General features: G+C 40.2%; 1 protein-coding gene across 2 annotated transcripts in view; it reads left to right on the top strand.

Annotated features, from left to right (window-relative positions):
* The window catches only part of RAPGEF5 (Rap guanine nucleotide exchange factor 5), a 274113-nt gene that overhangs the window by 172446 nt on the left and 79509 nt on the right, over positions 1–22158 (top strand). For both annotated transcript variants that reach the window (XM_064290063.1, XM_064290064.1), the window contains 2 exons: positions 20679–20797; positions 21258–21346. In XM_064290063.1, the coding sequence (XP_064146133.1) occupies positions 20679–20797; positions 21258–21346 (208 nt within the window). The remainder of the gene's footprint in view (positions 1–20678; positions 20798–21257; positions 21347–22158) is intronic.

Here is a 22158-nt window from a genome sequence, read left to right as displayed (position 1 = left end):
GGTGTAGTGGCTAAGTGCTACGGCTGCTAACCAAAGGGTCAGCAGTTCAAACCTGCCGGGCGCTCCTTGGAAACTCTATGGGGCAGTTCTACTCTGTCCTATAGGGTCGCTATGAGTCAGAATTGACTTGACGGCAATGGGTTTTTTTTTTTGGTTATACAATCCTGCAACAACAGTAATATCAAACAAAAACTTGTGGAGATATAGCTAGATATGTATGTTAAATAGCTACAGGAGGTCTCACAGAAGTACACCTGTGTGCATATGTAGGTACAGTTATGGATGTTTCTGTATACATATTTGTATGTGCTGAATGTATATTCATATATACAGTAGAGCACATAGGAGGCACGGTTATGAAAACTTCTTAGACCTAACCACATGCCTCATGGGACTGGATTATTGGGCTTGAAGGCTCAGGATCATAGTCTCGGGACATCTAGGACAATTGGCATAACACAGTTCATAAAGATAATGTTCTACATCCTAGTTTAGTGAGTAACTTCTGAGGTCTTAAAAGCTTGCAAGCAGCCATCTAGGATACAACTATTGGTCTCTTCCTGTGTGGAGAAAAGGAGAGTGAAGAAAACCAAACACTGAAGGAAGCAATTAGTCCGAAGAACTAATGGACCACATGAACCACAGCCTTCTCTGGCCTGAGAACAGAACTAGATGATGCCCGGCAACCACTACAGACCGATCTGACCACGATCACAATAGAAGGTCCCCGTTAATGTGTGGAAAAAATACAGAAGAAAATTCAAAGTCATAAAAAGACCAGACTTTTAGTCTCATAGAGAGTGGAGGAACCCCCCAAAACTATAGCCCTAAGACACCCTTCTAACCTGGAACTGAAGCCACTCTCAAAGGTCACCTTTCAACCAAATAATGGACCCAAACCCATACCCCAGTGCCGTCGAAATAATGGACCAGCCTATAAAATAAACAACACCCATGAGGAATGTGCTCCTTAAAGTAATCAAATACATGAGACCAAAAGGGCAACATTTGCCCAAAAGCAAAGATGAGAAGTTAGAGAGGGACAGGGAAACCAGACAAATGGAGACAGGGAACCCAGGGTGGAAATGTGGAGAGTGCTAACACATTGCAGGAATTGCAACCAATGTCATAGAACAATTTGAATATGAATTATTGAATAGGAAATTAATTTGCTGCATAACTTTGACCTAAAGCTCAATAAAATGTTCAAAAAAAAAAATCCTGTGGATAAGAGCCTTTACACAAACAGATACATGCACACGCATGTTCGTTGCAGCACTGTTTACGATAGCAAAAAGATGGAAGCAACCAAGGTGCCCATCAGCGGATGAATGGATAAATAAATTATGCTGTATTCACACAATGGAATACTACACATCGATAAAGAACAATGATGAATCCATGAAACATTTCATAACATGGAAGAATCTGGAAGGCATTATTCTGAGTTAAATTAGTTGCAAAAGGACAGCTATCATATGAGACCGCTATTATAAGAACTTGAGAAATAGTTTAAATAGAGAAGAAAATACTCTTTGACAGTTACGAGAGTGGGGAGGGGGGGAATTTGATAGTAGACAGGAACTCTTTTAGGTGAAGGAAAAGACAACACACAATATAGGCGAGGTCAGCACAATTGGACTAAACCAAAAAAAAAAAAACCAAAAGCAAAGAATAAACTGAACTCTTCAAAGGCCAGCATAGCAGGGGCAGGGGTTTGGGGACTATGGTTTCAGGGGACGTATAGGTCAATATAAAACCCTTGTGGCGTAGTGGTGGTTAAGTGCTATGGCTGCTAACCAAAAGGTCGGCAGTTTGAATCCACCAGGCGCTCCTTGGAAACTCTACGGGACAGTTCTACTCTGTCCTATAGGGTCGCTATGAGTCGGAATCTACTCGACGGCAGTGGGTTGTTTTTTTTTTTTTTATAGGTCAATTAGCACAATAAAGTCTATTAAGAAAACATTCTGCATCCCACTTTGGAGAGTGGCATCTGGGGTCTTAAACGCTAGCAAGCGGCCATCTAAGATGCATCAATTGGTCTCAACCCACCTGGATCAAAGGAGAATGAAGAACACCAAAGACACAAGGTAATTATGAGCCCAAGAGACAGAAAGGGCCACATAAATTAAAGACTACATTAGCCTGAGACCAGAAGAAGTAGATGGTGCCGGACTACAACCGATGACTTCCCTGACAGAGAACGCAACAGACAACCCCTGAGGGAGCAGGAGAGCAGTGGGATGCGGACCTCAAATTCACGTAGTAAGACCAGACTTAATGGTCTGACTGAGACTAGAAGGACCCTAGAGGTCATGATCCCCAGACCTTCTGTTAGCCCAAGACAGACACCATTCCCAAAGCCAACTCTTCAGACAGGGGTTGGAGGGGACTATGGAATAGAAAATGATACTGATGAGGAGTGAGCTTCTTGGATCAAGTAGACACATGAGACTTTGTGGGCAGCTCCTGTCTAGAGGGGAGATGAGAAGGCAGAAGGGCTCAGAAGCTGGCTGAATGGATACGAAAATAGAGGGTGGAGAGAGGGAGTGTGTTGTCTCATTAGGGGGAGAGCAACTAGGGGTATATAGCAAGATGTATATAAATTTTTGTATGAGAGACTGACTTGTTTGTAAACTTAAAGCACAATAAAAATTAAAAAAAAAAAAAATCCTATGGTGCACAATCCTATCCCTGATACACACGGGGTGGCGATGAGTCAAAGTCAACTTGATGGCAACTGGTTTAAAGAGAAGCTAACCTGAAATGACACTTGCCCCAATAAGACGTTTCCATTGAACTGCTTTTCCTCTCCTTACTAACAGCGACCCCACTGGAAAATTAATAGCAAGCCCGAGAGCACAATTTTGTCAGCATGTGCTTTGGGGGCTTCTTAGTAAACACCCATTGGGAAGCATGTCTAAAAATTATCTGAGTATTAAAAACAATAAACGTATAAGTGTAACTATATGGAAGAGGAGAAGGTAATTGAAGCCATGATGATAACACTGTCTCCTCTAATAATATGGATAACTGGAATTTTAAAAGATTTAAGTGAGTAAAATTGCCAAATATAAAATGGCAGAGAAATAGAGGAACCACATCTGGCCCAAGATGGTGGTAACTGTACCTACAAGTTGAAGATTGAGGGATAAACCAGGGAGGTGGTGAAGGGAAGATTTTGAGCCTGGATGAGGCAGGATTCTGACTAATCCTTAAAATCCAGGAGAAGAAATGTTGGAACAAACTAAAATGGAGCCAATTCTATTCTGATTGTCTTCTGGGAAGTATATTTGAATGCCAGATGCTTGTTGACAGAAACATTTCATGACTTGTTGAACTATTAAATGCCATTTCCATTGTATTTTGGCAATCACACCTGACCTTTATCTCAATTTTAAGTAGATTCCATTTCCGTCCCAAGTCAGTAAGTCTCAAATTCCTGTCCTTCAGTATTACTCATAATCTTGGCATATGGAGGAGCTCTGCACAGACCTGAGAAAAGTTCACCACACCCTGGAAAAACCCTTATTAAGAAAGATCAGAGAGTGACTCTAGGTATATGGAACAGTTGCAGTTGCTTATTTCTTTCTGCCCCACCCTCTGCGATTTGTCATTTTTGTATCTTAGTGATGGCAGTATTCATGTGCACATCTGTGAAGGCATTTAGAGCTAGGATGCCAGGAACCTAGTAGCTCTGCCTTCTACTTTTATGTCCCACATCTGGCTGTTGTTGGGGAAAAGTTATTAGAAACAAAATCTACTCCAACCCAGAAAACTTCTTCATAAAAATAGAAGAGAAAGAAAAGTTTTATTATTACATAAGCATTAAACCAGAATGTAATGCATCACTGGCAATAGCTAAAGAGATTGCAAAGACAGAAAAAGTAGATACAATTCATTACATTCTTCTTTAAGATAAAATTGCTAATTTTCCAGTGTCTTTATGGCAGGATGCCTAAAGTTATGCTAATCTCCTTCCAGGAAACTGAAAGGTAGGGGAGGCTCACTGGAAGTTACATTTCAAAGAGGTAGCTGCCAGATCTTTGAGAATACCTCTTAGATTTACAAACTTGTCAAAGAGACAAAGAATTTGCAATTACAGGTTATCTAAAGTGAATTCTGCAAGAGGGGGAACCCTTTCCTTAACAGGGAGTATCAAAGCCTATTTTCAGTTTGTACTTTTCCTTACACTATGTACTTCAGAATCTTCTCAAAGAATGTAGTCAAAGTGTCTTATTGGTTCCACTTTAGCCCACATCTTAGATTTGAGACTGCTCCAATCCAGAATGGAGAAGCCAGGAATGGTGTCTTTTCCTTCTGAGTGATAAGTAGACAGTGGCAATATTCACTCATCCTCAGTCTGGACGACCCTAGGAAGAAAGCCATAGTTGCGTAGCACTTGGCATTTGGATCGGCCAGTGGAAGAGCCAGAGTGGACTGAGTTATTCCTAACCTGAATGTGGGGAGCTACAGCTGAGAAATCCGGTCACTTACCTAATTGCACCAAAACCCGTGGCCGTCAAGTCAATCCCAACTCATAGCAACCCTATAGGACAGAGTAGAACTGCCCCATAAGGTTTCCAAGGAGCGCCTGGTAGATTCGAACTGCCGACTTTTTGGTTAGCAGCCAAAGTCTTAACCACCAGGGTTTCCAAGGTCTTCAAAAAAGAGACCATCATCAGCCTTCATCAGGTTCAACACTGTGTTTCCTCACCATTAGCAGCTTACTTCAGACTTCTCATGACTGAGCTCATAGAGATGATTAGAAAGTCATACTAGATTAAGACTGGAGATAACCAAATAGCTATTTAGCTCACTGCCACTTGTGGTGGTCCTTTAAGGATACATAAAGATGACTTTGTTGACCACCTAAGTAATTGTTAACATCAGTAAAACCTTCTTTTCCTATGTAGAGCAGATTTTCAAAAGATCAAGCTAAGATTAATTTATTCATTTATTAAAACGTTCATAGAGTACTTACGAACCAGGCATCACATGAAATAGAACAGAAACAAAAGTGATCAAGATGTGATGTGAATCCCAAAGGCACCCACCATTTAGCTGGGGAGAGAGTTGAGAAAATACAGACAAGAGAGTAAAGAAGGGTAATAAGCAGACAGAAGAGAACCAGAAAAGGGTTTCATTTTGAATAAGGTAATTGTTTCCTCACATTCTGTGAGGCATTTGCTAAATTAAACATCGCCTTGGTCATAACCCAGCTAGTATAAAAAAAATTTTTTATACTAGCTGGGTTATGACCAAGTCAGGGCACAAGTCACAATTTAAATCTCCAATCTAAAGAAAGTTACATATTGTTGGAGTTGACCATCCCCTTTCCTCATTTTCTACCTGCAAAATGTATTTTTTTTAAATGTTTATTATATTATATATAGTTCTTGACCTGTTTTACTGATTGAATTTGTTTTCGAAAAGAAGGAACGAGGTTTCAGACAGGTGGCTGGAATTTATAGCACATTTATGTTAAAGATTTTTTGTTATTGTTTAAAATTGTTTTATTAATTTTAAAAACAATACCTACCTTTGTAGAGAATTTATAAATAGAATGCTAGAAGAAAGAAAGGAAAGAAAATAGTGATAACCACTATCTTTCCCTCTACCCCATCTTCACTCTGCCCAGCATATACGTCATGAGGCTTTCTCACTGTTTTCATAGCGTATTTCACTTAACCATCCCTTTATTTGGGGGCAAATATGTTTTCAAGAATTTTGTTGTTGTAAATGACCTGTCATGTACATTTCTGTATAAAAACTTTTACCTAGGTTTATAGTTCTGAAACATAAATTCTTAGCAGAGTAATTACTTCTTACAAGTATGAACCGTGTTAAGCTCCTATGTTTTTTGCTCATTACTTTCCATAAAGTTTGTGCCAGTTTTCACTTACACCAGCTCTCCATGAAAGTATTTGTTTTGTAATGGCCTCACCCTCACCTTCTTCCTGAGTATTATGATTTTTATTAGGAGAAACTATATGTCTTTGTCAATTTGATAGTGGAAAATTATTATCTTGTTAAAATTTACACTTCCTTACTAATGAGGCTGAATATTTGATCAGCTGTATGTCAACCCATTTCTCTTCTATAAATTATCCATTTGCCTCTATTGTCCATTCTTTCGTTGGGGTTTTTCTCATTGATTTGGATAAGCTCTTTATATATTGAGGATAGAAACCTTTGTCATATTTGTTGCATATAATTTTCCCCAGTTTTTTATACATAAATGAGCAAAACTTTTTTTTTTTTTTTAATTTAAAAAATTGTCTTTAAAATTAGAAAGCCCTTCCCCATTCTGTGACCAGATATTCTATTTCTTCTACAATTGCACTTTTCATTCAGGTCCTTAATACACCTGGAATTTATTTTTGTAATGTGAAAGTAAGATTTCTTGATTAGCTATCACATGAATAAGTTTTCTTCATTTACTGTTTTGTTACTAGAGAAAAAAAATCCGTTTTATTTTGGAGGGGTTGAGATTCTGTTAACAAACTTCCTCCTAAGATAAAAATGTTGAATATAGAGATTTGGGGGATTTTTTGTTTGTTTGTTTGGACATTTTATTGTGCTTTAGGTGAAGATTTTATGGAGCAGATTAGTTTCTCATTCAGTAATTCATATACAAATTGTTCAGTGACATTGATTGCAATTCCCCCCCCCCCCCAATGTGTCAGCACTCTCTCCATTACAGTCCTAGTTTCCCGTTTCCATTTGTCTGGTTTTCCTGCCCTTTTCTGCCTTCTCATCTTTGCTTTTGGGCAGATGTTGCCATTTTGGTGTCATATAGATGATTGTCATAAGGGCTACTTTCCTCGCAGGTGTTGTTATCTATTTTATAGGCCTGTCTATTATTTGGCTGAAAGGTGATCTCCAGGAGTGGCCTCAGCTCCAAGGATGTCTAAGGGCCATAGTCCAAAGGGTTCCTCCAATCTCTATTGGACCAGTAAGTCTGGTCTTTTTTATGAATTTGAGTTTTGTTCAACGTTTTTTTCACACTCTGACCAGGACCTTCTGTTGTGATCCCAGTCAGAGCAGTTGGTAGTGGTTGCCATGCACCATCTAGCTCTTCCAGTCTCAGGCTAGTGGGGGCTGTGGTTCCTATGGTCCATTAGTTCTTTGGGCTAATTGCTTTCTTGAGTCCTTGGTTTTCTTTGAGTGCAGAAACTTAATGTGTCAGTTTACCTCTCTGAGCTTCAGTTTTCTCATCTATAAAATTACATTAATAATTTAAGATTTCTTCTAGCTCTAAAATTCCATGCTTATAGCCTTTCTTAACTTGAATACCCCCAAAATTCAGCAACATCCATATTTTTGAGTCAAACTCTCTTTGAGAAAATGTTGCCTCCTTTTGTAATAGATACCAATTGATTACTCAGGAAAGCTTTGCAGTAGTCATTTTTACTCTTGATTGAATATGCCTATCAATGCCAAGAATCATTCTGTTCTTTTATATTCTAAAAACACTCCAGTGGATATAACTTCTAAAAATATATTCTTTGTGAAATTGTGTTGATATGGGGCAGATGGCTGATCTAGCATATCCCACTAGAAGTGTCTCTGCTGTCAGGGTATTAAAGTCATATTCCAAGTCAAGTCATTAAATATTTGGAATTGTTTTTCGGAATTCAGAATGTCCTGAGGAACATAGAGATCTGGAGTTCCCAAATCGTGACAAACTAGAAAACATGAGATCTCATTGCCTTGGACGCTTAGAAATACCAAGAAAGTGGCCCAGTTATTTATACTAGCTAGATTCATTAATCACTGCTTTTTTTAAAGAATGCAAATTTATCTCTCTTAAATGTCTATCTCCCTCTCATAAAAAAATTACTCCTTGAGGGCATTCCCCATATTTTATTTGAATTTTGATTCCCAGTGTCTAGCGGTAGGCTTTCAGTGTTTGTGGGACTGAATCCTAGAGGGGAGGCAATTAAAAGTGATTTGAAATGCTTTCTAAGCTTAAGCATTCAAACCAAATCTGTAAAAATCCAAAGTTGTACCAGCTCCATGGTTTAACTCATTGGAGGTTTAAGGTTCTGCTTGAAAGGTTTCCTATCAAGGAGAATTTACCTGGAAATGACAAGCAGAAAAGACAGAGAGGTTCATTCCCCATAGTCGGTTTGTAACTGCAGACAGGCCCTTGGAAGAATTCACACTTATTAAAGACCAGACTCAATCTTTTAGACTTTAATGAGTTACAATTTACCAAGCAAGGATCTTACCTGGGCAACTTTGTATATGTGGATTTTGAGACTCATTGGCACCCCAAGTATACGTTAACATTCAAGAAAAGAACTTTTTTGTTGTTGTTGCCTTTATTATCACTTAAAAACTTCTATTTCTTTTTCAGTCCATTCTTCTCTTCCTACCACACCTGTCCCCCACCCCAGAAAAAGGGGGGGGGGACCAATTACTATGCAACCAAAATTTATTTTATTTTAACTTCCTTTCTTCCTTTTTGCCTCCTGTTTTTGCCTCCTGTTTTGTTTTAAAGTCTCTCAAACAGTTTTAGCAATATGCCACTGCACTTTAAGTTCTCTTAACCAATTTTAATACCAACTTTCCATAACTGTACAATGCGCCAAGGGGACACATTGCCTTAGCTTTGTCCCAATCTTGTTTCAAACTGTGAAATGAAGTTTTTGAAATGATTACTGCAGAGACTGAAGGCACGCCTCTCTGAAAAACACCAAGGAATGTACAAAACATGAAAAAACAAGAGTGTTTACTTAAAATGTTTTATAATCTCCCTGCTCCCATGCCATGTGACCTAGCAGTTGCTACAGTAACTAGGAATTGTTCATTCCATAACTTGCATACATACTGAGGCTGCCCGTTTTATTACTGCTTTACCATCTCTAAAGTCACACATGCCTGCATCGACACGCACACACACACACACACACATGCACACACAAGCATATTCACCTGCACACCCTTAGGCACACACATGGAAACACACAAAGAGATGTGGAGTTACAGAGTACCTCACTTGAAGCCCTCCTGTTTTCTAAGTATCATTTTATACTTTCTTTACCTCCTTTCTAAATTTGAAGAATACTTTTGGTGGATCTGTTCAGATTTAAGAGTTAGCTTTTTTTCAAAGGATTTCAGTTTTATAAATTAGGTCTTTAATTAGGAGGCATTTCTAAACACAATTGAGTTTCAGATGCTGCGGGAGGAATTTAAGAGGAGAAGCCAAAGTCATAGGAACCAGTCAGGGCTAGTTACCAAGTAAAAAAAAAAAAGCAAGTACTACCCTAAAAATCTATATTGTCATCTCGTTATTCAGATTTTAAAGGCATCTATAAAACTGCTGCCATAAATTATTCAAACCCCCAAGTGACAAGTATATCTGCAACTAGAATGTAGAAACTTTATCCTAGTCATAATTTAACTTGGCTTTTCATCCGTCTTTGGGCTGCTTGGGGAAGGTGTCTGTACTGGCATTTTCCCTTTAGAATAACATTGCCTCTCTATTACACACACACACAAACACACACACACATTTTAAATAATTCGAGATTTCTTGGAAGCTAGAAGATATTTCTGCATAAGATGCACTTTTTCTATAAAACCCTTCTAGGAAGCAAGGTTTGAGTTTCAGGGTTTTTTTGTATGTTTTTAATCTAAGGCAAAATATGCATTATATATAGAGTGCCATCAAGATACAGTAATAAAGAGAGATGGAAATAAGTGCTACGGAATAAAATTTTCCAAGTCATCTCAGTTTTGCAAATCCCAGCATGACAATCTGTAGTGAACATATTGTACAAATAAAGTCTGCGTGGATGCTGCAGACAGAGAGAACTCAGATGTGCAAAGTATTGACAACCACAGAGTTGTTCTCCAGTGTTCCTGGGAGTTGACAGTTTTTTTTTTTCCTTTTCATCTTTCAGTTGTTAGGAAATGCTTAAATTAGATTTCTACAGGAGTCCCCATTTTTTCTGAATTATCTCCAGATAGGCCCCCATCAGTTTGTGTGCACACAGTGAAGTGGCCCAGGTGCCCTTTGACCTAGGCTCCTGGAGTCCAGACAAGCCAGGCTGCTGGATGAAGAGCACGTGTCTGCATTAAGTGGTTGAGAGAATCTTGATTTCTCAGCTCAATTGACCCTTCTTATATTCTCTTCGGGGCTGCTAAGCAGGGCGAGTGTATATAACTCATGTTATCTTATCAAAATGAAGTAGCTACTGTATTGGGGACAGAGGATTGGCAGAAAGCAATGCATGCCTTCAGGTGGTCATGGCTGTCTTCATACCTTGTTTGTTGCCACTTGTTTATCCTGTTTACACTTTAATTGTGCTGACACTCAAGAGTTGCTAACTACTCCCTTGCAGATAATCAGTAATCTCACTGAAAAATTAAGGGGTCATAGGCATTAACTGATTCTTGAATTTTTTTTCTTTTTTTTTTTAATTTGAGAGTCAGGTACAACTGAACTTCATTGCTTCTTTTCTTTTAGATTTTGATCTCTAGGGATAATGAGACATAGGGTTGCAGGGTAAGGTGAGTGCCAGAGAGAAGCATCCCTGCACACCTATGAAAGTTATCCAGCTCATCGTCCCCCATTTTCCTCAGGCTGAAGGGCTTTCTTTATCCAGGTTTGATGAGCTTTGTAATTAAATCCCCTGATGCCTTCTGGCACTCAGTGGTGCATACAGAGCCATGGAAAACAGTTCTCAATGCAACTAAAAAAATGTGTGTGTTTTAATGTGGGTGATATCTACGCACATATACGAACAAAATTATCGCAAAGCCCTGATATAAATCCAATTTTGGAACTCTTTGGTATCAATTTCCTTAGATGTCATGTAGTTACATTATAGTTTGTATGTTTTTCTACATCCATTTATTGAGGGCTTCCTCTCTGTTCAGCACTCATAACTGTGTCTATAAGGTCAGATTTATCCCATTTCACAGGCAAGAAAACTGATGTTCAGAGAGACTATAGACTTGGTCAAAAGACTTCAGTGGCAAGCCTAGGATTTGAACCCCAGACAGGTCTGTCTTCAGTTTGGTGGATATCTGCTTAATTTTATCCAAGTCATAATTTCCTTGAAAGGCTGCCACTGTTTGAGTTTAACTTTTGTACTGTTCAAGAATTGTTATTATCCATGAAATAGAGATGGATGGACCATGCTGCTGGCATGGGATCTGGTGGAGGTGAGCTTGGTGAGATGTTTAGATTATTAAGCAAACTAGGTGTAGCTAGTCAGTGGTGTTTAAGGCTGTTGGTCCTGACTCCCATGAACTGAATCACCTGGAACCTCTTGCCCTTCTGCTTTGAATGGGACTTAACATTTAGGAGGTCTTGGCAGGAGATCAGAGAGCAGTTGCAGAAAAGGTCAGGGTACTTCTTCCCACCTCTATCCTGCTTCCTACTGTAGTTCTGGCACCCCTTGTTGACTGCAGCTCCTCCACGGTGGCCTCTCATTTAATCTCCAGCTCCCACTGGGATCTCTTATACTCACTCTTCCCTGCACCCCATCCTCCTTCAAACAGGGGCAGTTGAGATCTCCTGCTTTGCTAGTCTATGGGTATCTCAGACCTACCCATCCTCTGTTAATAGTCCCTTCATTAAGCACTTTCAAAACCCTAGCTGAATGGGCCTCCCTTTTCTGTAAGTACCTCGACTGACCCATGAAGCTATTACAGTATATTTAAATATGCTTGTGATGAAGGATTGACTTTATATTTAAGGTATTAACAATCTCTTCTCATTTCTTCCTGTTCTGTTTTGCAAGAGGTTTACTAGCTGAAGTTGGCCTCGGGATCAAATTCCTAGTTTTAGGATCCTTAGACAGCTTGTTTTACGTGATAATAATTGCTTAGAGGCAATAAGATGGAATAAAACAATTCTAGCAGCCAGAAGTTTTTAATCCAGTCATGTTACTGGTTTTCTGTGGGAATTTGGTCAAGTTCCATGACCACTTTGTGTTTGCTCTCATAGCTGTGAAAGGTCAGACTTCACCTAGATTTTGTAAGCTTTGAGCTAGTGAATCCTTTTAATTCCACCTAGGCTTTAATTTGAATTATTAATTTGCAATTGTGTGGGTAAAAAATAAAGAACAGATTATTTTTACTTAAATATCTTCTGCCAGAATAGCCTGTACAGAGATGTATTCGTAGTGCCTGGGTCCTGGCAAATCTAAACTGCTCACCTTGACACAATCTGCGTATTGAATTGTTCTTAGTGTGCTTTCTTAATCAGTTCTATCTTGCCAGCAATGTTCCTTTAATCTGTTTTTTGTTTTTTTTTTTAAGATCTGTTTACTTTTTTCGGTGAGAAAAAAAGAATCATGTGATACATTGTCAGCAAATTCTGTGAAGGTTGGTCTCAGACAAAATTGTTTTGGCCAGAGGAGATTTTTTTTTCCGATAAGTGTTCCAATTTTGCTGTACCCACATTTACGGTACAAGAATAGATACGGGCATTGGTGGTTTGATGTGCTAAGTTGTGTGTGAATTTCTGTAGAACAAGATGAGAGAGATACCTAACCATTAAATCGTGTGCATTTTCTCTACTTAGGAGAGCCAATAACTTTGGGCTTCTGTGAGAAAAGTGGAATCAAGACAGCTGAATCTTCTAGAATCTTAGTGTTGGAAAGGATGTGGAGGCCATCTTGTCCAGTACTCACTCTCAGTGAAGAACAGTCTTCATTGACTCTATAATATCTCTGACAGCTTCTGCTCCAGCTTGGGAATTAGCTTATGTCACCTTTGTTAACACTTCCTTGAGTTAGGCCATGATCAGATCAGCCTCCTTTATCTCAACACCCCTTTCTAGAACTACGTGAGTAATTCTACAGCTCCCTCCCGCACAAGGTAGAGTGGCTCAGAGAGTTAAAATAACCTACTACTGTTTCAATTCTCCTAATCTTTTATTTTTATTTTTTAATGTTATTGTGCTTTTGGTGAAAGTTTGGAGCCCTGGTGGCGCAGTGGTTAAGAGCCTGGCTGGTAACCCCTAAAGGTTTGCAGTTCGAATCCACCAGCCGCTCCTTGGAAACCCAACAGAGCAGTTCTTCTCTGTCTGTAGGGTCGCTATGAGTCAGAATTAACTCGATGGCAACAGGTTTTGGTTTCAGGTGAAAGTTTACAGAGCAAATTAGTTTCTCATTCAAAAATTTATACACAAATTGTTTTGTGACTTTGGTTTTAGTCCCCTCAATGTGTCAGAACTTTCCCCCTTTCCCTTTATATCCTGGGTTCTCTGTATCCACTCATCTAGTTTTCCTGTCTCTTCCTACCTTGTCTTTGCTTTGGGACAGGTATTGCCTGTTAGGTCCCACAAACTCGATTGAACTAAGAAGCACATTCCTTATGTGTGTTACTATTTATTTTATAGGCCTGTCTAATCTTTGGCTGAAAGGTGGACTTCAGGAGTGGCTTCAGTTCTGAGTTAGCAGGGTGTCCAGGGGCTGTAGTCTCAGGGGTTCCTCTAGTCTCTGTCAAATCAGTAAGCCTGGTCTTTTTTTGTGTATTTGAATTTTGTTCTACATTTTTCTACTGCTCTATTTTATCTCAGCATATTTTCTGAGTCTCTAAAACACATCCATGAACCCCCTGTTAAGACCCTTGTAAGAATGTATTTTCTTAAAGATGTAGCAGTCTGCTTCCATAAAGATTACAGCCTTGGAAACCCTATGGGGCAGTTCTACTCTGTCCTGTAGGGTGACTGTGACTTGGAATCCACTTGGTGGCAATAGGTTATATCCTAAGTCAAGTTCTCTGTCCAGTTCCAACTACACTGAGTGTTCAGCCATTCCCTGCCGCCTCCCCGACCAAGATCATGTTCACCATTACAGAATCTCACTGCCAAGAGGAAGGTCAAGATGTCAGGCTCATTCAGCAATAAACCTGTGGCCTGTCACGGGAGCAGTTGCTTTTAAAATGGGCCCTCTCACTGTTCTCATGGCTGGGAAAAGTTATAACAGCAATTCCAGCAAAATAATTTTGACTTTCTAACAGTCCTTGTCGGGGCTCTCAGGGGCTCCCTCAGAATGAAACGCTGGTTTATATCAGTTGGGAAGACATTCAGAATTCTAGATCCCTTCTGTATCACTAGTTTTAGGGGGAAAATTTATGTATGTACAGTTTCAAGTTCACAAACACTTGTATTGCTGGAGGCATTGGGAAGCCGCCTAATGATTTAAAAAAATTTTTCTTTAATTAAAAAAAAAAAGAGTGTATTTTCTTAGAACAGCCGGGACACGATGGACTGGAAAATGCCAGTGGCTATTTCTGTGCGTACTTGGAGAGGAGTATTTTCCATTATCTCTGATAATGGAAAATCAAGCAAGCCGTTGTGACTGAGAAATCTCCAGCAGCCCTGAGAAATCTCTTAGTAATCACTTTTTCTTGCTGGTGCTGGTGATACATGAAAATATAAATACAGTCAGAAACTGACTTTTTTAAAACTCAGTGTTTTTACTACTCTATGGATATTTTCATCATAAAATTAAGTATATCTTTCATTTTAATAAATGAAAGAAAATTTACAAATTTGATTTGGAAGTACAAAAGCTGATCATGATAATAGAAGTTAATCTAAAGCTACTGGTTGGAGCTGCTGTTCCTGTTACTCATTCATTCAGGCAGCATAGCAGCAGAGCCATAAAAAGAAAGAAATAGAACTACTTACCCCAAAAATGGAACAGAGATGAGAAACAGAAAGTTTGGAAACTCTCCTTGGTTTTCATAATTCTGAGGGGCTCTGTTCAAACAGTCCTGTGAGTCTGAGATCAAACCCCTTTCTCTTACCAGTCATCCTCCAGCTTTCAGCTGATGATACCCATTCATTTCCCATCCCTATCCCCATCCTCATCCCAGATAACATACCCATATACAAAGCTGTGAAGAATTCATCTGGTCAGGTACTGGGAGTTCCTTGTTCTCCTACCATCTCTTCAAGATGGTATGGGAAGGGACTGGTTTCTGCAGGTCTAGGAGCTGAAGTATATATATTTGGGGGGATATGCTTAAAAAAAAAAAATTTTTTTTTTTTTTTTTTTTATGCTTACTGAGGTTAAAAGGAGCTCAAGCCAGGGCTGAGCACCACGGACAAAGGCATGGCAGCATGAAAGTGCATGGTGCATTCTGTAAATACACCCCGACCCCCACTGCACCTTTCCTATCTATCATCCATTGCTACATCTGCAGAAGCCCCTTCTCTCCTGACGCCTGTGCTACTTGCTCTTGCCTTTACTCCAGCATGCTCTCACACTTTCCTCAGTAGCTTTACTATCTGGCTCCTACCTCACCATCTTCAGAGCCCTGTTCTCTGCCACCACCCTCAGGAACATTCCTGTGTATGACTCTTATCTCCTTGACAAGGAAATGCCTTTCATCCTTAACACCAATAACCACCATGCCCACACCACTCCATACCACTAGCAAGGTAGCATCTTATAACTTTTGTCAATGCCCTCTAGCCAGAGACCACCAGGAACACACTTACTGGATGAATTGGGTTTATTACTTATTGCAGTCGTGGAGACCTCACACCATAGGGAGCCACAAGTGGTATCGCTAAGTAGGAGGGCATTAGAAAGAACTTATAGGACTTTGGTTTGTGTGAGGTGATATTCTGTGAAACTGTTTATGTTCAGCTGAAGAGCCCCAAGGCCTTGCTGTGAAGGCTGGGCCATCTCCTGGATGTCAAAGGCTCCTTTTCTTTTTCTCAGTCTTCACCACCAGAACTGCTTTACCTCAGATATTCCCCTTGATCAAAGCCTCCTTAGCCTTCCTCCTCCTCCACCACTCAGCCTGCTCTTGTAGTGCATGAGAGGAATTATCCTCAGCACCTCTGTGTTTTCCCAGTTTGTCAGCTTCTTTCTTGGCTCACTTGTTTCCCTGACCAGACAGACACCATGTACTACTGATGAGCAGTTTTCATGAGGTGCTAATAGTCACCCCCAGTTCTCTCTCCTCTGGTACCTTCAGTTGCTTCCCACTTTGCCAGTCCCTTATCCTAGGTGTGCCTCATCATTCACTATTCCCCTCTCAGGTTTATGAGCACTTCAGCAGCAAGTCATTAAGCTATCAATGTGTTTTCTAGCCCAAGTCTACATTGCTGCCTGGCAATCCTTTTTTGGGCGGGGGTGGTAATCTTTTTATTCCCTGTTGTACCCTCTGAGGTCACTTTTCCAATAGTATCATTCCCTTTAGGCCACCAGCTTCACCTCAAACACCCTCCTTCCAGAAGATGGTCTCAATTTATACTCTACTAAGAAAATTGGAAGGCCATCTCACATGATCTATCTCAACTTCCATGTTCCCTTATTTTTATTTTTTAAATCTCCACCCATTCTTACACCCTTTATCCTCTCTGAAAAGAATTATCTTTCCTTTTCTGACCTAACCTTTCCACTTGTATTTCTGATCCTGTCAGCTCTTCTCAGTAACCCCCCCTCACCTTGTTTCCTCCCCCTCAGTCTTACAGTCTTTTCATGCTGACTCCTTCCCTTCAAAATGAAATTCCGAGGCAGTAGAAATTCTTAGGAAGTGATCTTTCTTGACTCTGCCTACTTCCTCCTCATTCATTCACACCTTAAGTTTTGTGGTTACTTAACATCTCACCCACTGACCTTACATGATCTCATCATCACTTTTTCTTAGACTTGCCATCTTTGTAAACCTTACCACATCAGATGAGCTTTTTCCTTGAACCTCCTGATACAGAACTCTCCAAGTTTTCTTTTGGCTCATCTTGGTTTTTGTCTTCATAATCTCTACAAGTAGGTTTTCTCCATGAGTCTGCCACACACTCTTTTTATCTCTTCCCCTCCTCTTTGTATTTTTCTTCCATCTCTCTTGTTTTCATGGTTCCCTCTCTCTTCTGCTCCCCCTTAACAATCTCATCTACTCCCAAAACTTGAATGACTCATAAATTTGTCTCTCTCCTTGACCTTTTCCCAGGGATTTAGTTCTTTATTTCTAACTGCCTGCTAAGCATCTACAATAGGACATTTCCTGAGCACATCAGATTTCTGAAACCAGGTTAATCAGTCTCACCAGAACCAGGTCCTCCTCCTACAATTTCTGACTGATTGGCATTCCCGTCCTTTCAGCAACTCATGGTCATCTTTGATTATCAAATTCCATAGGTTCTATTTTGGGATTGTCTCTTACATTCATCTCATTTTAGGGTATTCACCCAGCTATATGTATGTTGTTATTGGGCCTATTATCAGTTAAGGTCAGGGAGCTTGTGGCATTCATCTCGGCTTACCACTTAGTGCCCAACACAATGCCTTCCCAAAGGAGGTCCTCACTATTTGTTGAGTAAAAAATTAGGAACTAAGTATTTTAATGCTTTACATTATGAAGTATTCATCATTGAACATATTTCCCATCATTATTTCTCTTAATACTTTTGTTCTTAACCCAGCAAGCAGCAGAATGGAGTTTTATACCTAGAACCTTTTTTTTTTTTTAATCAGTTGGATATACTTTGTTTTTTTGTTTTTGTTTTTTTTAATTTTTATTGTGCTTCACGTGAAATTTTACAAATTAAGTCAGTCTCTCATACAAAACCTTATATACACCTTGCTGTACACTCCTAGTTGGAAACCCTGGTGGCATAGTGGTTAAGTGCTACAGCTGCTAACCAAGAGGTTAGCAGTTCAAATCCGCCAGGCGCTCTTTGGAAACTCTATGGGGCAGTTCTATTCTGTCCTATAGGGCCGCCATGAGTCGGAATCGACTCAACGGCAGTGGATATATACTCCTAGTTGCTCTACGCCTAATGAGACAGCACATTTCTTCTCTCCACCCTGTGTTCCGTGTCCATTCAGCCAACTTCTGTCCCCCTTGGCCTTCACATCTCTCCAGACAGGAGCTGCATCTTGGTGGTACTTTTGCTCTTTTTTAGCAGGAGTAATTAGTTAAGGATACATGGGTCAGGAGGCATTAATTTCACCTTCCTCCTTGAGAGCCAGGTATAATATATTGGGTTATTGTCTTTTTACGGCAATTTTAGGTAACTTACATCTCCCTTTTTACATTGATTTTTCTGCTTTTTACCTTCTTTATTTTTTAACAGATTTTCTAAATGGAAACCATCCCAATGACATAAGATGCTATTGATAGTATATCAATATGATTCAGCTCTTCCCCTGCCCAGCAGAGTGTGGCCGCTCTGTGCACAGCCATGTAATACATGTGAGTTACACAGACATTAGAGAGGCCTTTCCCATTCATATGTATGTGCGTCATTCGTGGAAGTTAATAATGCCATAGATCACGTGCATGTAGAATGTAAAATGTACTTCAGGATGACAGCAGACTCATATAGAATGAATATTGGCTTACTATTAGAGGAAACCAGGGAAAGATTTTTGTCATTTCGTATCTACTGTTTACTGAATTATTTGTCGGTCTCTGTGTATCCGTGTATCTCAGACCCTCAGTCTGCCTTTTTTTTTTTTTTTGTCAATATGTGCCTCCCTTTCCAGCCACTTTATTTCACTCCAGCCACATGGATAACAAAAGAACCCTTTGGAGAAATGAAAGATAGCAATTACACATTGGTATTCATGTTACCAGAGTCACACTGATGTCCTTGGGGAGTTTAACAATGAGTATCCAACATTAATTGCCATAGTAGCTGCGTGTCTGACCTTGCTGAAATGTAATACATCATTTTTACATAGTAAAATTATTTGCCACTAAAAGATTAAAACAGAATGATCATAAAATTGTATTACTGTTTAGAATGACTAATATTTTTTGTTGTGAAGAAAATCCTGGAGACTCAATTGACTAAGTGCCTACATTGTCTTAGGAATCAGGACACCAGGCACTGAAATGCCAATTTCTGTCACTGATTTGTTGGCAATTGTGGCAAGATTAGGTGGCCCAGTGGTTAAGAGCTCGGCTGCTAACCAAAAGATTAGCAGTTCTAATCCTCCAGTGCTCTTTGGAAATCCTATGGGGGAGTTCTACTCTGTCTTATAGGGTTGCTATGAGTCGAAATCGACTCGAAGGCAACAGATTTGGGTTTTTTATCCTTATGAAGGAGGAATCCTCGTTGTGCAGTGGTTAAGCACTCATTTGCTAACTGAAAGGTCGGTGGTTCACAACCACCAGGTGTTCCACAAGAGAAAGATGTGGCAGTCAGCTTCCATAAAGATAATGGCCTTGGAAACCCTATGGGGCAGTTCTTCTCTGTCCTATAGGGTTACTATGACTTGGAATAGATGGCAACAGGTTTGGTTTTTATCCTTATGAAAGGTGAATAAAATACATTGACACCCGTGATAGGTCTGTGGCACTGACTAATAAGATGCAGTGGATATAGTACTTTTTTTTTTTCCTCATGAAAATATACTTAACAACACGTACCCCATGTAAATAATTTCTGCATGTACAACTCAGTAACGTTGACTACATTCTTCAAGTTCTGCAGTCATTCTTGCTGTCCTTTTCCAAATTGTTCCACCATGAATATCGTACTTTTTGTCCATTGAGGAAAACTAACCTTTTATAATTATATGAATCGGAATCGACTCAATGGCACTGGATTGTTTTGTTTTTTTATAGGGTCGCTATGAGTTGGAATCCGCTTGATGATAATGGGTTGGGTTTTTTTTTTTTTTTTAAATAGGAGAAACGTATTAGAAATCCTAGGACATGTTTCACTTTTAAAAGAAGTGACATCATTTTTTAAAGTGAAGCCTACTTGCAATCAACTTTTTTTGCTTTAATCTTTTGTCAAAATCATCAGAACTACAGAAGCTAGATTTTCTTATGCGCCTTTCCTGTTCTTTCTTCCCTGGGCTGCCCTTGCACTGACTTGGTGTCACACTCTGGGAGGATTTCACACTAACCTCTCTGGAAGCACTCATCACTCAGAGCCTGAGTTCACCCTGCTGGGTCAGCAGTGAGGCCCTCCCCACGGACAGTGCCACGTCAGCGGCCACACTCACTGGGACTGTGGAAGCTGTGTGAGCAGAAATGAATGATTGTTCAGGCTGCTCTCCGTTTTTAAAAGGAACTGAGATGAAGGAAGTCAGTGCACTCATCCATGACATACAAATTTCAGCTAGATGAGAATCTAACTAGAGATCCATTTTTGCTTCTACTCTGGCAAAACAAGTGCATGATAAATTTGAAGGCCCTCTGAAACCTGGGGTGGAAAAAACCCTGAATGGGTCGTTTTTAGCCCACCTTTTAATGTAAGGCTGTGATGTAAATGAATGTGTATCTACAACTACTTAGTATGGTTTGCTTATTGTTTTAGTGTTTAAATAATGTTGTAATTTTAATAGCCTAAGTGATTGTTTAATAGGCATTAGCCAGGTAAAAGAGATTATATAGTACATATTCAGTTAGTATTTTGTGCTTTTTGAAACTTTAAACTTTGGATTGTCTAATTCAAATTGTTCAGGTAGTTCTTGAAATGAATTCTCTGAGTTCCCCACTCCCCCCCGCCCCCCGTTTCCTTTATTCATGTCCCTCTCCATAAAAGTTGATCCTGGATACTGTACCGTTAGAAGTAGATTCTTCACCAGGCTTCTCATTGATTCTGAGTCTTTCAAAGAAATCATGATGTAAAGCAACTCCAAAAAATGTAAGTTCAGTTAGCTTTTTTCCCCCTTTTTCATTTTCTCTCTCCTCTTCCTTCTTCCATCCATCACTGCCATCCGAAATTAAAGCAAGATGATGAAGTCACGACTGTTCAAGTTAAAGAGCAAGACCAAAACGTCCTGGTGTTGAAAAAAGTGCCCGGCGGTGGCCCAGCCCCCACGTCTGGGAGTACAGAGAACGATTGGAGGTGAGAGATCCCCCCTGCAGCCTCAGAGGCACGTGCTCCTGTTTCCTTTTCCCTGCCTGCTTTCCCTCCTCTTGCTCCATCTCACTTGCTCCCTCTGCCTCCTCTTCCCTCCCTCCCTCTCTTTTCTCTCCGCCTATTGAGCGTTCAAGCTGACTGCAGAGCTCTTAGCAGCTAGATGGATTCAGTTCCCCGAGAAAGGACAGAGATGGCAAGATCTTTTAGCTTTTAGGGGATGCCTTTGTTACTAACTGTTCACAATGGGCAGCTCCCGGCTGAGGGTCTTTGACCCTCATTTAGAGAGGAAGGATCCTGCGGCGCTCTCAGACCGAGAGCTGCCCTTGCCTACCTTCGATGTGCCTTATTTCAAATACATTGATGAGGAGGATGAGGACGATGAATGGAGCAGCCGCTCACAGTCTTCCACTGAGGATGACTCAGTGGACTCTCTGCTCTCTGACAGATACGTGGTGGTGTCCGGGACGCCGGAGAAGATTTTGGAGCATCTTTTGAATGACTTGCACCTGGAAGAAGTCCAGGACAAAGAAACAGGTAAGGCACAGGTCTCCTGCTTCCAGACTCACAGCAGCTGACGCTCATGTCAGTATGGTTAGGGGCAAGGCTCCCACTGCTAGCCCAAACCAGAGTGGGTGGAAATAGCTTTTGCTTTGTATGGCTCCCCCTTTGCCCTGTGTCATTTTGTTTTAATCCAGTAAATGGACACATGTAGATCCCAAACAGCTGCCTGGAAAGTGGCTCTACAGAGAAAATTCCGTGAAGGCAGATGATCTTGCTTCTTTGGCAATTTTTACCAAATCTCACCTAAAGGTAGTTGGCGAGACACAGTGTTCAATGTGAAGAAATTCAAGGGGTATGTGTGGGGACGGGGCGGGGGAGGGTAGTTAGCAAGCGTTCACCTAATATCTCAGAAGTGCTGAGCTGGGGGGAGTAGCCTCCCTGCCGAAATGTCCACAATTAATGCAACTACTCAGCAACTACATGCCCAGCAGCAACTTCTGTTGTTTGTTTTTTTTTTTTCCAAGTGTCTTTAAACTGCCTGCTCAGAGCAAGCCCTGGTGTGCAGAATATACTACTTACAGCTTTTTCACAGCAGACATTATAATTCACTTGCCTTATTGATCGGACTTCTTGTCCTTTTTATTTAATCTGGGAGCAAAATATCCATTTAGCTTTCGCATCCATCCATTTTTGGTTAACACTACCACTTCATTTACAAAATGACTTACTCACACTTCCTTTATCACAGAAGGGAGAGCACTAGCTTTTCTTAACCAGAATTTGTAATTTGTTCCAATCTGGAGTAATTATTCCCATGAATAGGCCTCTAGGCTGCAGCTTGAATT

Source organism: Loxodonta africana, chromosome 8 (genome assembly GCF_030014295.1).
Source record: "Loxodonta africana isolate mLoxAfr1 chromosome 8, mLoxAfr1.hap2, whole genome shotgun sequence".
In the NCBI taxonomy this organism is placed as follows: Eukaryota; Metazoa; Chordata; class Mammalia; order Proboscidea; family Elephantidae; genus Loxodonta; species Loxodonta africana.
The sequence above is the reverse complement of the archived record's forward strand: the minus strand, read 5'-3'. Positions and strand labels throughout refer to the sequence as shown.